This window comes from Sebastes umbrosus, chromosome 4 (assembly GCF_015220745.1).
Source record: "Sebastes umbrosus isolate fSebUmb1 chromosome 4, fSebUmb1.pri, whole genome shotgun sequence".
NCBI lineage: Eukaryota > Metazoa > Chordata > Actinopteri > Perciformes > Sebastidae > Sebastes > Sebastes umbrosus.
In genome coordinates this window covers 33,013,635-33,029,391 of record NC_051272.1, presented here as the reverse complement: position 1 = coordinate 33,029,391, position 15,757 = coordinate 33,013,635, and the positions used below count along the sequence as shown (strand labels likewise).

The window sequence follows — 15,757 nt, the reverse complement described above, 5'->3', positions numbered from 1 at the left end:
CTACTCCCTTAGGAAACTGATATTTTTGTGGTCCATCTGTGAAATCTCCGTGACTCATTCTGCATATTGTGCCCTCCCCCCCCCAAAGAAACTTTGAGGGAGCTGAGGAAGAATGAAACCCCATAATTACAACAATTAAATTCCAGTTTAGTGTGTTTCAAGTGGTGTTTCATAAACCAAGATTAACAGTTAAACCAGACTGGTTTTCAGGATTTTCTGTGTCATTAAGGTGGCTTAAATAAGTCTGACTTAAAGGGACAGTGTGTAGGATTTAGTAGCATCTAGCAGTGAGGTTGTAGATTGCAACCAACTGAACACTCCTCTGCTCACCCCTCCCTTTCCAAGCGTGTAGAAGAGTCTATGGTGACCTTCAGGTGCATTCTCAACACCAAATTCAAGCTTACGTAAAAATGTGAAAGGCTCTCTCTAGAACCAGTGTTTGTCCGTCCTGGGCTACTGTAGAAACATGGCGGACTCCGTGAAGAGGACCCGCTCCCTATGTAGATATGAAAGGCTCATTCTAAAGCTGTGTTGCCCCATGCACCCTCATTTCCCTTTTCCTCTTTCTCACCTCCCTCAACCCTTCCTCTCCTTCTTCAACCCCTCAGGAGGAGGAGTCCCCAGACAACGGGGAGCTGAGGAGGGCAGAGAGCTCCCCAACACCTCTGAAAAGAGATCGCTCCTTCTCAGAGCACGACCTGGCCTTGCTCCGCGCCGAGATGCTTCCCTCGCACTCCGAGTCGGCCCAGCTGGGAGGGGCGGTCAGGCTGAGGGGTGAGAGGCCTCGGTCCAGGACGCTGATGGGTGCCGGTCCGTTTCCTTATCACAGAGGTCAGTGTGGAAATGTAGACTGATTATACTTGGTAATACTTCATACTTCAGCTTATGAATGGTTACTTCTATATAGAGCAATATATAAGCAAAATACTACATACAGGGTAATCAGTTTTAGATCAAAGCTGGTCATGGAATTCACACGAGAAGTCCAGCATTCCAAATTGTAAAAATTGATTAATGCCTGTCGAGGGGAAAAAGGTGAGTGAAACAAAAGTTGAATGGACCTTTATCCCAACAGACATTTTGACTTGACAAATGCAAGCATCACTAACAATGTTATTAACTGCTGCTTCAGACGTCACAATGTTATTAGATCCGCCTGAGCTTTTCCTGCTATGACTAGTCAAAATGTCTGCTGTGAAGAAAACCTATGAGTTATCAAAGCTTCAGTAGTCAGTATATTTTTCATCATTGGGCAAAAAATTCCATGATAACCTTTCAGCATATTGTAATTCAATTGTTCTGAGAGAAAACTAGACTTCTGCACCTCCTCATAGCTCTGTTTTCAGGCTTTAAAAAATCTAGCCCGTGATGGGACTTGACCAATCACAGGTCATTTCAGAGAGAGAGCGTTCCTATTGGCTGTGCTCCAGCTAGTGGGCGGTACTTGGTATTTCCTCAACAGATCTCAACATGGCTGCCGGGTCACAAACTTTCTCATTTTACAGCTCCATTTTTACCCACTGCTGCTTTAATTTGGGAATAATAAAAGGAACATGAGAGCTTGAGAGTCTTTTGTGTGTAAAACGTCTGGCAGTTTGGAAAAAGTTTAACTTGCACACCAGAATCCAATGAGAAACATGTGAAAGAAAAATACAGTTGACGTTCAGGATATTATAATTCAAATACATAAGGTTTTTCAGCTTCCAAATGGCTGGTGTGGTAGAAAGGCCTGAATATTCCAAGAAAAATAATTTTACTTCAAGAGTTGTGAGTAAAAAAAAAAAAGTGCATCATAAATGAACACATGGTGGCACTATTGCAACTAAAACATAACAGTTGTTCCAGTCTGCTCATGGCCTAACTTGGATTAGATTTCCTTTATTGTCATTGTGCAGGTACAACGAAATTGAGTTTGCAACTCCCCATCACACACACGATGCATTAAAAGACAGTCTATAAATATAGGGTACTGTATAAAGACAGCTATGAGGTTAGCGACCAGTGTCGTACGTACAAACTGTCATAAAGGGCAGGAAAAGTAAGTAGACAATCTAAAACAATATAAAAGACAATGATTGTAATAAATAATTAAATACATAATAAATAGTATAATCAGTCGGCATGTACAAAATCATAAACAAATGCAGTTCAAAGTGCAATTGCAGTCAAGGTTAAAGTGCATGGTAAAATACAACAAATAAAGTGCATCTAGTCCATGCAGTTATGGAAGGGGGGGCCTTCCATAACTGCCATAACTCCATAACTGGGGGGGCAAGAAACTTTCCACCAAATGTCATTGAAATGAAGCTGGCTCACTGTCACACTGTCAAGCTTTTACTGGGACTCTTGAATATAACACAGCCAATGTTAAGGTCAATAGTAACACTGTGCTCTCCTATATGACAAGTCAAAATGTCTCATGCAGAAGAAGTGTTTTTGCTGCAGACAGGGCTGGCTGGGAATGCTGAAATGCAGCATGTTGTATTTTTCATTCGCTCCACATTTAACATAGCTATACACATCTTCACTTCTGTTTCTTTATTCTCAACCAGGCTTCATTGATATTCTGGAGTCTGTAGGTAGTTAATACCAACCAAACACTGCTGCAGCTCATTCCATTGGTTAGATTCTGCTATTTGGCTGAAAGAGAGATAACGAATGAGATCAGCTGCTGCAGTGTTTGTTTGCAATGAAAACCTGCAGACTCTTCTTGGCCCTCTTGATGCCGTTTTAATCCTCCTCCAACAGAAGGAGACACGGTGCCAGTTGTACTACAGCACAGTCTGTGGAGATTTGGATTTAACATTTAAAGCTGCAGTGGGTAGAAATGGAGGCAGCGCTGATCAAATATGAATCAATATTCTGTTACTGTAAGGCCTATTTCTCTCCTCAAATGTTCTCAGAAACATCTTGTAGTGCACGGTTTAACTGTAAAAATTAGAAAGTTTGTGACCCTGCAGCCATGTTGAGATCTGTTGAGGAAATACCAAGCATCGCCCACCAGCCGGAGCACAGCCAATAGGAACGATCTCTCTCTCTGAAATGAACTGTGATTGGTCAAAGTCTCCCGTCACGGGCCAGATTTTTTAAAGCCTGAAAACAGAGCCATGAGGAGGTGCAGAAGTCTAGTTTTCTCTCAGAAGACTTAAATGACAATATGCTGAAAGGTTATTATGGAATTTTTGCCCAATGATGCCAAAAATATACTGCCGACTGCCACTTAAATTTGCCCCCCCTCAAACTGACTGCACTTAGATCATCGATACAGCGGCTACCAGCCTAAACATCCTTTTTAAAGTTTCCAGCTCTTCTGCCTTGAGGCCTGGAAGGAAAGCAGCAGTGCATTAACTAGAAGGTCATGACAGAACCAACAACTACTTCTATTCTTTCCATATCCCTTGTAACTATAGCACATTGAAAGTAAAACTTTTTGGAATAAAAGGATTTTATTTCAACCTTAAAGGCAATAAAGTGATCCCATTGTTGTGGAGACATTATGTCACCCGTCTGCTTCCAATCTGTCCTCAGTTATACCTCAAGCACTAACCTCATTAAACTACTGTTGCTGTTAGCGCACCGAAATAAGAGCCGAATAACGTGTCAGTCCACCGTGGTAAAGTCCTTACAGCCCTTGCTGACAGGGAGTTGACGGGGATTACGTCTGCCGTGAAGCTGCTGTGATGGATTCTAATCAAATCTAAAGATGTGCTGATAAAGTGTAACTGAGTGAAGGAGGGGAGAAGCTAATGGGTTTGAATAGTGTGCTGCATGTGAGCCACAGGGAGGATGTTATCTGTTTGATGGTCATGATTCATGCATTAGCAGCCTGGCCCTCCATATCCAGAGGCTTGATTTGAATCTATTCTCAGTCTCTAGATGGCTGCAAGCCGAGCCGCTCCGCTGCATGCCACAAGCCTTGGACCAGTGATTCTCAATGTGGAGTCCGGGGACCCCCAGGGGTCCGTGGCACTCTGTCAGGGGGTCCGCAAAATGATTTGCTATAAATTATATATTTGTGCTTTATCCTTAAAAATTGCATCACTACAGATGGGGGACCATTTGCGCCAATAAAACAAGCATATTGTGTCCATTACTACCACCCACATTAACTTTGGGCCAATAGAAACTCAGGAATCATTCACTTCACTCAAGGTGCAACAAACCGTTCCTGCTGCTGCTTAGCTTCGCTTAGCTTATTAGCATGGAGAGATATTTGAGTCAGTCTTCAGCTGCTAGCGAACGACACCACGAAGACGGCCAAGCTACAGCACCATCTGATTACAAAGCACCCGGAACATCAGGGCAAAACAAAGTGGTGTTAACATGATTCAAATTCTAATTTGTTTGTTGTTTATCACTATCAAACAGGTCTGAAGTATTTAGGTTGAAAAGTTTTAGAATACAAATAGTTCCAATGGCATCTAATTGTAAAAATGGTAGTAAGCATTATGCTTATTAATCAGTGTTACGATTATAAGGGGATCCTTGGAAAATGTTCTCCCCTTTAAAACTTCAGTAGGCAGTATCACAGGTCATTTCAGAGAGACAGAGCGTTCCTATTGGCTGTGCTCCGGCTGGTGGGCGGTGCTTGGTATTTCCTCAACTGTTCTCAACATGGCTGCTGGGTCACAAACTTTCTAATTTTATAGCTAAACAGTACACTACAAGATGGTTCTGAAAACATTTGAGGAGAGAAATAGGCATTACAGTAAAAGAATATTGCTTCATATTTGATCAGCGCTGCCTAGTTTGACCATTTGATCGGAGAAAAATAACTTTTTTTAATTATATTTGCTCCATTTCTACCCACTGCAGCTTTAAGGGGTCCCTGAGAACCCCTGCCTTAGACATTAGAATAATAAAATGTATTATGCAGCACATGACTATACCAGCAGGGGGCTCTCCAGCCTTAAACTGTGGATGTGAGGATGTAAGCCTGTAAGCCCCAGTCATCGGCAGCTGATCCAAATTATATGTACTGATGATGTTTACCGGCCTGTTCCAGCCTTCCTCTCTGCCTGTTTACTTTCCATTAGAGCCAAATTGACACCTTCCATTTGCAGGATCGAAGAGGCCCCCAGTTTCAGCTGTGTGTGGTCTGTTTTAACCTCCCCTCCTACCGTCGGTTAACTGAGCCTCCACTGAGCCTCCACTGAGCTCCTCTTTTAGACCAGCTGCTGAGCACACCTCTCATTGTGATCTAAGTTACAGACGTAGCAGCATGGGCTGAATCGCTCCACTGAAACCAGATTAATAATACATGACAGTCAATCGACGAGCACTCTGGAGGGCTGAGATCTGAGACGGGGCTGAATGAAAGAGGCTGATGTGTAATTCATGGACTTGTTAGACTGAGATTTGTAGCTTTCTCTCATTCACTGTCTGATGATGTTTCCATTTGATCTTGTCGTTTTTAGTTCCCCTAGGTATTTTTCAACCCTATTTTCTATTTCCTGGACAACATTTTTTTTAAATTGAGCTGTCCCTCAATACTGAAACAATTAAAAAAATTGTTGTACCCATTAGTCATTTAGGTTGCTTTCACATCAGGGACCCAGGCCCGGATCTGAATACACATGACCCCATAAGTCCAGTTCGTTTGATTAGTGTGAACGCTCCGTACCGTACGTACGTCCACTTGAAAAGGTGGTCTCGGGCATGGATCATGTGTACTCGGATACGGTTCACAGCAGGTGTGAAAGCCAACCGTACCGGGAAGTGGACCGCTATGTAACACGAGTAATGTTAGCAGTCAGCGAGTAGTTGTGACAGGGCAGGCTTTATTCAACGCCGCCGGTCTCCTCCGAAATCTGCATATGCACACAGCATGCGGCGATCTCATCCTCTGAACTGCACGGCCGTGGGTGATAAAGCAGGAAGGCAGGCGAGAGGTTCATTAAAATATAAACAATAGTAGGCGATGGGGTTGGGCGATGTTTGTTTTCAAATCAAACTCTGTGAAATAAGAGTTTATTTCGACAAAACCAGAGTTGGTGATTTTTGGAAAGACTAGTGAGTTTTATTTTGTTTCTGTTGAGTTTAAATTAAGTCTTTTACGATGCTCCGCCACTAGAACAGCTGATCTCAACAGAAAGAAAAACACGTGGATGATGATGGAAGTGTACTCGGGTACAGAACAACTTTATTCATGTGAAAGCTGAGCGAGGGTGGGGGGAGGAGGGGGGGGCAATCGCACCTAATATGAAAACGCCCCTAGACACAAAAACATGGAAAAATAGGGTCCAGGTTGAAAAACACAGAAGTTACCCTTTAAACTCTCATTATTTCCTCTCCGTCTCTTTCTTTCACTTTTCATCCCCTACCCAACCCCAGCCTCCTTCCCAGTTCACGGCTGGGTGCCGCCCTCTCCTGCCCGCCTGTCTCTGAGTTCAGTCGACGAGACCACAGAGGGATCGGAAACGCCGTCCAGCTCCAGAGCTGAAGCCAAGCACCAGTGGATGGTGAGTTAGAAATAGAATCGCAGTCGGCATCAGAGTCGGTCCTTTGCTTCAAGGGGGACTCTCAGTGGTCCCACTGCTAACGACATCGCACTGCAACATCATTCATCCTAGTTTCAGTTTCATCTATTATTGAGTCCGTAAAGACTCATTTTCTGAAGTGAAAAAAATCTTCCAGTGTAGGAAGATTAGTTCGACCCACTTCGGTATCTTTTCAGAAGACAGAATATGAAAGATTGATGCACTAGATTCCAGAAAAATGACCAGATTTTAGAAAATCCTCGAAACAAGTCAATTGTCAAAATAAACAAGTTGACATCATTTGTTCTCTCACCACAAGGTCCATTGAGAAGCTGCTCTGGAGCTTTCGATCATATCACATGTTCTTCATCAGCAGATGGAGTTTGCCCAATAGTCATGGGGTTGTAAATGTTAAAATTCCTATTTTTCTGAGCACCTCAAAGGAATACTTCACCCCCAAAATGACCATTGGTATATACAGTATATACAGTATATGTCTATATCTTAAAGAAACTTTTTTTCTCTCGCATGCCTCCACGGCGATTGGAGAATCAAAAAACTGAGAAAAGTCTTGATTGTGTCTTGAATACAGTTTTATAAAAATAACTTTTTTCAATCATATTTGCTCCATTTCTACCCACTGCAGCTTTAAATGGGAACAAACAAAGTACATAACATTTAGACTCATTTTTGCAATGCAATGTTTTGACTTTGAGATTTCAAAGTGTCACATAACTGTTATTTATCAATCTACTGCTCACTATAGAGTAAACTCTGACTACTGATAGCTCTCCTCTCTCCTTCAGGAGGAGTTCAGCCACCCTGTGGAGAGTCTCGCCTTGACGGTGGATGAGGTCATCAATGTGCGCAGAGTGCTGGTTAAAGCAGAGATGGAGAAGTTTCTTCAGAACAAAGAGCTCTACAATAACCTGAAGAGAGGCAAGGTAATGGAGTGGAACTTCCCTCATTGCTATTTCTCACTGTGCTGTGTTTACAGTAAATGGACTCCGTAACTGTGTGTGTGTTTTTCTCAGGTTTGCTGCTGCTGCAGAGTGAAATTCCCTCTCTTCTCATGGCCGTCTACCTGCGTACTGTGTAAAAGGTATCAAAGAAGACCTTCTAGGGATTTCTGAAATGTTTAATAATTTTATCTTTGAATGCTATTTGATGTTTGTTCCTGAGCCATAGGCAATATTCTAGGTAATATTGAGGTCATGAATCTCCCCAAAGCACCCTCCACCACCATTCACGTTTTATTTATTCCATTAACTTCTCATTAATATGTTTTCTGTAAAATTGATTTCACGGCCCCTTTACCAAAAGAAGTTTTTTCAAGAGTGCTATTAGTATACTTCGTTTAAACTTAAAATAAGAGAGTATGCTTTCTGTTTACTTTTATGTACTTATCAGAGTTATACTTAACAAAAATTATACTTAAGTATATTTGGCTTCTGCTTACTTTTGATAGAGTAGCCTATTTAAGTGTGTGTGAGAGTTTGTAAACATATGCTTTGATATGAATTTACTTCAATTCAGAATTTTCTGCGTTTTTTGCATTCTCCGTTCACCGTGGAGACATGTGAGCAAAATATTTTTTTTTATTTTATTAATCTCATCACAAAACATCAAGTGAAATAGCAAAAAGAGCAATTCTCTTTATGTAATCCGTAAATCATTGGCTAAGTACTATAAGTGAAGTGAGTATACTTGTAGTAAAAACTATTAAACTAGTAGTTTACTGAGAGTGTACTTTAAATCGACTTTCATAAACAAAAAAATGGACTACAAGTATATAACTAGTAAACTAACAGTATAGTTATAAGTTCACTTGTAGTATAGTTCTTCAAAAAAAGGTTACCCTTTAAGCTACAGTGGCCTGAAATTGACAAAAGGCATATTTTAATAATTTTAATATTGGAGAGCTAATTATTGTCAGAAGTGTTTCTCAAGAGCCCAGTTAAGTGTTGATTCATGTTTGTTTCTCTTACAGATCTGTCTGCGGCTCCTGCAGTGCAAAGGTAACTTTAAGAACTTATAGTATGTGTTTAGTGACGTGCTTTTTGCTTTATTTTCCTGCTTATTTGACTATGTATTGCTTTGCAAAACAACACCAAGAGTTTAAATGGGATATTGTACCACTCGTTAACACGTTATTTCAGTTTGTCAAGTACATCGTTTGATGAAGTGGCTGGCGTATCTGTTGACGTCAATTCTTCTGTTGTTCTTTTGTTGGTTTTCACGTGTTGCCTCGGTCCCAGACCGTGTTGGATGTCTGGTTCTGTGCTCCGTAGGTTTGAGGCTGTTTGGATTTTGTGTGTATTTTTTTCTGATTCTAAATGATGCGTGCAGTGCTGTTGTTTGTCGGGGTGTTGTTTGTGATTCATTTGTGTTGTGTAACATTTTTTGGGGTTTGAAATACATGTGTATGTTTAGGTTATGTGTTAATTTGTGACTGTGATTTGTGTGACAGCTAATGGTCGTGGTTTAGTTGCTGTGTAAGTGTGGAGTCCTTAGTGTTTGTGTATTTTGAATCTATTGGCTGTACTTGGAGACTCTATAAAATACTTTTACTAGAGTATTTTGCCTTCAAGTCTGTTGTGTCTCCTCCGATTACAGTTCTCTTTCTCTCTCTTTCTCTTTCTCTTTCTCTTCTCTCTTCTCTGTTTCTTTTTCTCTTCTCTGTTCTCTGTTCTCTGTTCTCTGTACTTGGTTTCGTTGTTTCCCTCTTCCTGTGCTCCAGATGAAGATTCCCTCGAAGAAGATGGCCCATATTCCTGTGTACACTGTAGGCTTCCACAGCACTCCAAAGAGCCACGGACACAAGAGCCAAGTCTATAAGTGAGTCTGTGTTTATCTACAGAGACGGTCAGAGCCTGTTGTGATTTATAGTTTAGACAATCATAAAAGCTGAATTAAAATGAGAGATTTGACCTAAAAAATATATATTTTGCAATATAGAGTGATAACGATTTTGAAAGGTTTTTGCCTCAAAGATTGCTCAGTCCACGCATTAGACAGTGTGGTTTAGAGGGCGTTGAAACGATCTGAGAAGGAAAACTTGATCTTTGTTTGAAGGGAGGCCACACCCCGTGACATAGGCAACCTGTAACGAAGGGTTACACATAGTTTTAGCTTAACCTCTTAAGCCCTAGGGTGCTGGAAGGTGTGGTTCGCCTAGACAGACATACCCAAGATTAATCAAGAACAGCTCCACAACTACCAGGTCTATATGCATGATATTGGTCTCTATGGATAGGTAAGACCTCAGAGAATTCATCCCCAGTGTCAGTTCTCAGTTTTACTTCAGTGTCAGTTTTGGACTTTCCATTGGCCCATGACCTTCCCTCTAGTGCCACAATCCTGACTTTAACAAGACTTAATCCCCCCCCCCCCCCTCCAACCAGTTTTACTTCCTGTTTTCTGGTTAACGTTCTTTCTCAAGCAGAGAATGGGGATGTGGTCAATAGTCAGACCTAATTCATTACCATGGCAACAAGATTGCTTTGTTTTTCAACCCAGTTTAGATGAATTTACTGTTCATCAGACCACAAATGAGACAAGAATTATCTCAACACACCGACTCTCTCTCACCCCGCTCTCTTCTTTACCGAGGACCGCCGTTTGAAATGCAGTTTCGGGACGTTTTGGAAGTGCACCGTCCACCAGCACCGCCCATTCTCTCCTCAGCTCCAGCACCGACACCGCACCGGGCTGCACTGTGGGTCGTTTATTTCTCCAACGGGACTTTTCTTTGGTTTTCCTTCAGGCGGAAAGTTGTGCTTTTTTTAGGGGCTTTTATTGCTTTTATTAGTGCAGCTGGGGAATGACAGGAAAGGGGGGAGAGAGAGAGAAGGTACGACACGCAGCAAAGGTATCAAGTTTTCCACGTTCACAATCTTAGCTTAGCGTGTTAGCATGCTAACATTCGCAAGTTAGCACTAATCACAAATTACAGCTGAGGCTGATGGGAATGTCATTAGTTTTGCAGGTATTTGGTCATAAACTAAAGTATTAGACAAATTTCCTTTTTGAACTGATGATGGCACTAGGGGGAAAAGTCAGGGGATGTTATTGACCAAAGTTATTCATTCACTAATTCATCCTGAGGGGGACATGAATGTCTGCACCAGATGTCATGGAAATCCCTCCAACAGCGGTCAAGACATTTCACCAAAAAAACTAAAAATGTCAACCTCATGGTGTGGCTAAAGGAAAAGTCAGGGGATCACCCAAGTCACTAGGCGTCATCATCTGAGGACCATACCTATTTCTGACAGAGATTTCAGTCTGGACCTAAGTGATGGATCGAGAGATCGACACTGACATTCCTAGAACCAGAACAATGGCTAAAAATCAATATAATCTGTACGCTGTGTTGGTATTTTAATATGATAACGTGTAATGGAAATGGGAGTCTCCGGGGCCCATTTGCAGGGCTCTATCCCTCTATTGTTGTTCTTCTACTGTATATGTGACTATTTGCTGATAGCATCCACCCATCTGAGGGCATCACAACTAATTTGTGTGTAATTTCCAAAGTTCACTCAAAGCTAAAGTTGGCTTGACATTTGGATGGACTCCTAGCTTGAGACACAGACACTCGGTGTCCAGTTTCATCCATTCACTATACTTGTTCAATCCAAGGACAAATGCACAGCTCGGGTTAAGAACACAGGTTAAATCTATTTAAGTCTGCCTCTCCCTCAAGCCACTGATTGCTAACCTTCTCCAACCTTAGCAATAACAGCCTCTGTGCTTAACTCAACCAATCGCAGATTGCCTACTCAATCCAATCACCAGCGTCTACCCACCCAACCCCCCGCCCACTCCCCCATCCTTTTGTTATATAATTAGAGCAGTGCCTCTAAGCAGCCATTATGTAATAATTACCCAGCTGTCATTATCCTCACTCCTTACGCCTGTGTGTGTGAAGACAGACATGGAAGTGAGAGTTAAGAGACGGACGGAGCGAGAGAGCTAGACAGTGAGTTGGAGAGAGAGTATGCAGGCACAGTATTGAGCTGATCTGTTGTCTAACACCTGTCATCACTACCCGACCGTGCAGCTATAAGGACAGAAATAGTAGGTTTTATAACAGCAAATGTTCGCGTTATTTTAATCAGAAAAGATGACCTTAATCTTTTCGTTAGTGACTGTGATGGTTCCACCCCACCGCACCACCGCAGCATGTCTTCCTTTCTTTTTTTTGTGCACAATTTATCATGTTGTGTTTATTTTAATACACTTAGAAAGGCAAACAAGATAAAGTCTAGCTTCATTTTTTTTCCAGCTGCTCAGCTGATTTACTGTGAGAAATGGGTTACAGTATGTGACTGTTTATCTATTGAACAGTCAATATTAATCAGCTTGTATCTCCTTTTAAAATGCTGCCTCAACAAAGATATTAAAGTGGCACAATTAACTCAGCGAACAAGAGAACAGACAGTAGGGCTGTGTATTGGCAGGAATCTGGCAATACGATATGAATCATGATACTGGGGTAACGATTCAGTATATTGCGATATGTTGCAATTTTTTTAATTTAATTTTAGGAAAACTGTCATACCACTGAACACACCAGAAATACCCCATTATTGAAGAGGCAAAAATAACACTTTTATACTGCATACAAAAAGCATAAAGTGGGCGTGATTGTGAAGGGGAGATCGTGGGTACCCATAGAACCCATTTTCATTCACATATCTGGAGGTCAGAAGCCAAGAGACACCTTTGAAAATCGCCATGCCAGTTTTTAAGATTGAGTAAATTTGGAGCGTTGATTAGCCTCATGTGCGAAAAGCTAGTATGACATGGTTGGTACCGATGGATTCATTAGGTTTTATAGTTTCATATAATGCCAGTACCTTCACTCTAGCTTAAAAACTGAATCCGCTACAACCTCCGAAATATTGAATAGCGGTCGAGCACGTCAGCGGGCCGTCAGATTTTTAAGAGGTTAAAATAAAAATGTGTTTTGGAGAATCAATACAATATCGCACAACATAATATCATGATGCTCATGTGTTTCAATATTTTTTCACACCCCTAGAACAGTGTGACTGAATATAACAAGTTTAAAGAAAAAATATTAAGTTAGGGTAATGTCTAAATCTCCCATCATATTCCAAGAGCCCTCTCATAGTAAAATTACATTTATTTACACGTAACAAAAAGACATTTTTTGTCCCTATATGTATGAAAAAGGTAGTTGTACAATAAAAGAAGTAAAACCTCTTTGTTCCACTAACCTTAACCTTATCAAGAATATAGCTAAGGGTTAATTCTAACCCTCAAAGAGGTAAAACTCAACTAAATGTAAAATAACTTAACTAAGTAGGTGTATCATAGTATCAATTTGGTCATTATTTGACAAATCATTTGTAATGTTAAAAAATAAGGCCATCTATTTTCATAGGATACTTAATTTGTGATAATGGAATGTGTTTTTTCTAAAATATGTATGGAGGAGTTGATGGCAATGAGAATATGTTGATTTCAAACAATATGAACAAATATCATTTATGCTTTGACAGAAACATAAATGAAAGATATTTCATAAAACTTACGGGGGTGGAACGAGTGTGCTTTAATTTATCAATACAATGTTCACGTCAACGGTTTGTCATAACTTTTTATATTTGTGAACAAATATAATTAATGTGACATTATTTAATGTTTCCTGAATCTGCTCTTTTGATTTATAGAATATGATTTTACAGGGCAAACATTTCCAGAAGAATTAAATGTAGGCTGTAATAAATAATAAAATAACCAGCTAGTAATAATAATGGTCCTAAATGATGTCAAATTGCACAGTTTTATAAAACCTTCAATTTTTTTGGGGGAGGACCCCCATACCTAATATCTCCTAGTATCTTTTATTCACTGTATAAATTCAGAATGTGTCTCTGTATAATATGTAGGAGCATCCTGACTGGGACCTGAATGATACCCAACTATAGGCTACAAATAACACAGGAAGGCACTTCCCAGGGATAACCCTGAAGTTACCTCGCTAACGTCAAATCCTGCTTCATAGCACAGACCTCTGGTCCTCCTCGCAGAGTCCGCTATGTTGCACCACCATCTTTCTACGGTAGCCCAGAATGAACAAACCAAACACTGGTTCTGGATAGGCCACCATAGTTCTTCTACATGTTTAGCACACCGGAGAAGTTTCAGTTGGTTGCAATCTGCAACCTCACCCGCTAGATGCCGCCAAATCCTACACACTGGCCCTTTAAACAGAGGATGCTAAGTGAGGTTTCTGCGATGAATTAGTTCCATACAATGATTGCAGTCAGAAATAACAGGTAAACTCTATTGCATCAACTGTGCTACACCTCTATATTCATAACACAAAACCTTTCCAATCCTTCCTGTCCCTCTGCAGGTCCCTGCGCAGCTTATCCCGCCGCTCAGTGGAGGAGGAGTTCCCCCACCTGTACGCTCACGGCTGCACGCTGCGCGACATCTGCGCCGAATGCACCAAATTCGTCGCCGATGTCATTTCCTCCAGCCGCCGAAGTCTGGACATCCTCAACAACACTCCCAAGAGGGAGACCAAAGCTGCTGCTGCTGCTGCTGCCCCTCAGAGACCACAGTTGCAACGTCAATCACACCTGGAGACTTGCCCTGACCCTCCGTGTCACCGTTCACCTCACCCACAGTCACAGTGTCACCCCCAGCTCCCACCCCAGTCCCATCATCAACAACAGCAGCTGCTTCATTCGTCATCGCCGGCTCCTTCGCCGCAGCTCCGCACCAAGACGATCACCAATGTGAACCAATGAGTAGATTGACTTTTTATCCCTTTCTGCCCACACACACACACACACTCCTTAATAAGTTGTGCTCCTGCACTACACTGTGTTCACACACACACACACGCACAGAAAAAGTAGGGTTCTAGTGGTTACATGCACATCAGTAATGACTCAAATAGTCATTGGATTGGTTCGAATAAATATGAATCCTGTGAAGGTCCTTCGGAGTTCTTTAGATATTGCGGGGTTGGAGCATTAAATGTGTTTTTCATTTAGCGGTTATGCTATGATATATAAACCTAAAAGACCTTTTCAAGAGCTGTATAGAACCCTTTTTAGTAAGAATTTAGCGACTAAACCGCCGCCACCTCACCCATCATCCAGTTCCCAACTACTTTATCTTCCATATCTCACCATCTCACCCAGTAGATGTGCTCTCACACACACACACACAGACACACACAGAGCCCCTCTAGTCACTTTATAAGGTTTGAGTAAGAAGCAGTTGTGTCTGTATCTTCTTCATCTACAGCATTATGACTTCACTCCCCAATGCTCACAGCTGCTGGGAGGTAAGCGTATGGGAGGAGAGGGCAGATAAGGAAAGTACTGGTGGTTGTGGGAAGATACACCGAGAGAGAAGGTGGAGGTGGTTGTTGGGTGGTGGTAGTTTGAGGAGGACAAAAGCTGCGCAGCATAGAGTCAACATGTAACCCCTAGCATTTTAGCTCTCTGTGGTTGCCTTGTTTTTGTCATGAATGTAACTTAGGACACAGAAACCTAATTGTAAAAAAATGATAAGCTTGTACACAGCATTTATTTTTAATCATCCGAAAAAAAGGGATTTGTAACGAGTGGCTGCTGCATAACGAGGCCTCTTCTTTGCATTTTAGACGTGCTTGTAAAGTCCCAGGTACAGCCGGACGAGGTATGAACGCGGCGACACTGTGAATGTAATCGGGGTGAAGCTGCAGACTGCACCTTTAAAACTGACGCAGCATGATGATGCTGATGTGAAGCGAGCAGACGAAACTCCCGCCTCTCTCACTCCCCATGGACGCTTGCAATCTGCTCTGGTTTTATAAACACTAAGTAAACCTCAACTGCAATAAAATCTAATGACAAACACGTCCAGTGCTGTTGTCTGAGTTGGACTGTTCACTTCTGCATGCTGAGTTCAGCCGTTCTGTACAGCCACATGACAGCTTCAGTGGTCACAGAGCTGCACTTCATAAATAAATGGAAACATAACGTACAGTATATTAATTTTTTTTGAGGAACAACTACAAGGAAAAGGGAACTAAGCAGGGAAGTTGCCTTGACTACAAACAATACAATACAATTAGTTCCTTAATGTGAAGCCACATCACTGCAGATTATTTACATCCATCTGTTTTCCTCTCTGTTTCTCAGGGTAGATCTTGGAAGTGAAAGTCAAATTCACAACATCTGTATAATGCACTTCCTTTTTGAAAATGTGAGAGAGCCCACAGATAACAACACGTGATGTTA

General features: G+C 41.5%; 1 protein-coding gene across 4 annotated transcripts in view; it reads left to right on the top strand.

Annotated features, from left to right (window-relative positions):
* The window catches only part of spire2 (spire-type actin nucleation factor 2), a 36,886-nt gene extending 21,511 nt beyond the window's left edge, over positions 1–15,375 (top strand). For 2 of the 4 annotated variants that reach the window (XM_037767063.1, XM_037767065.1), the window contains 7 exons: positions 609–831; positions 6,334–6,461; positions 7,268–7,423; positions 7,514–7,581; positions 8,470–8,497; positions 9,220–9,317; positions 13,873–15,375. In XM_037767063.1, coding sequence (XP_037622991.1) covers positions 609–831; positions 6,334–6,461; positions 7,268–7,423; positions 7,514–7,581; positions 8,470–8,497; positions 9,220–9,317; positions 13,873–14,272 — 1,101 coding nt within the window. In that variant the 3' untranslated portion in view covers positions 14,273–15,375. The remainder of the gene's footprint in view (positions 1–608; positions 832–6,333; positions 6,462–7,267; positions 7,424–7,513; positions 7,582–8,469; positions 8,498–9,219; positions 9,318–13,872) is intronic. The other 2 variants (XM_037767064.1, XM_037767066.1) reach the window with 1 other exon arrangement.
* Positions 15,376–15,757: the final 382 nt, after the last annotated feature.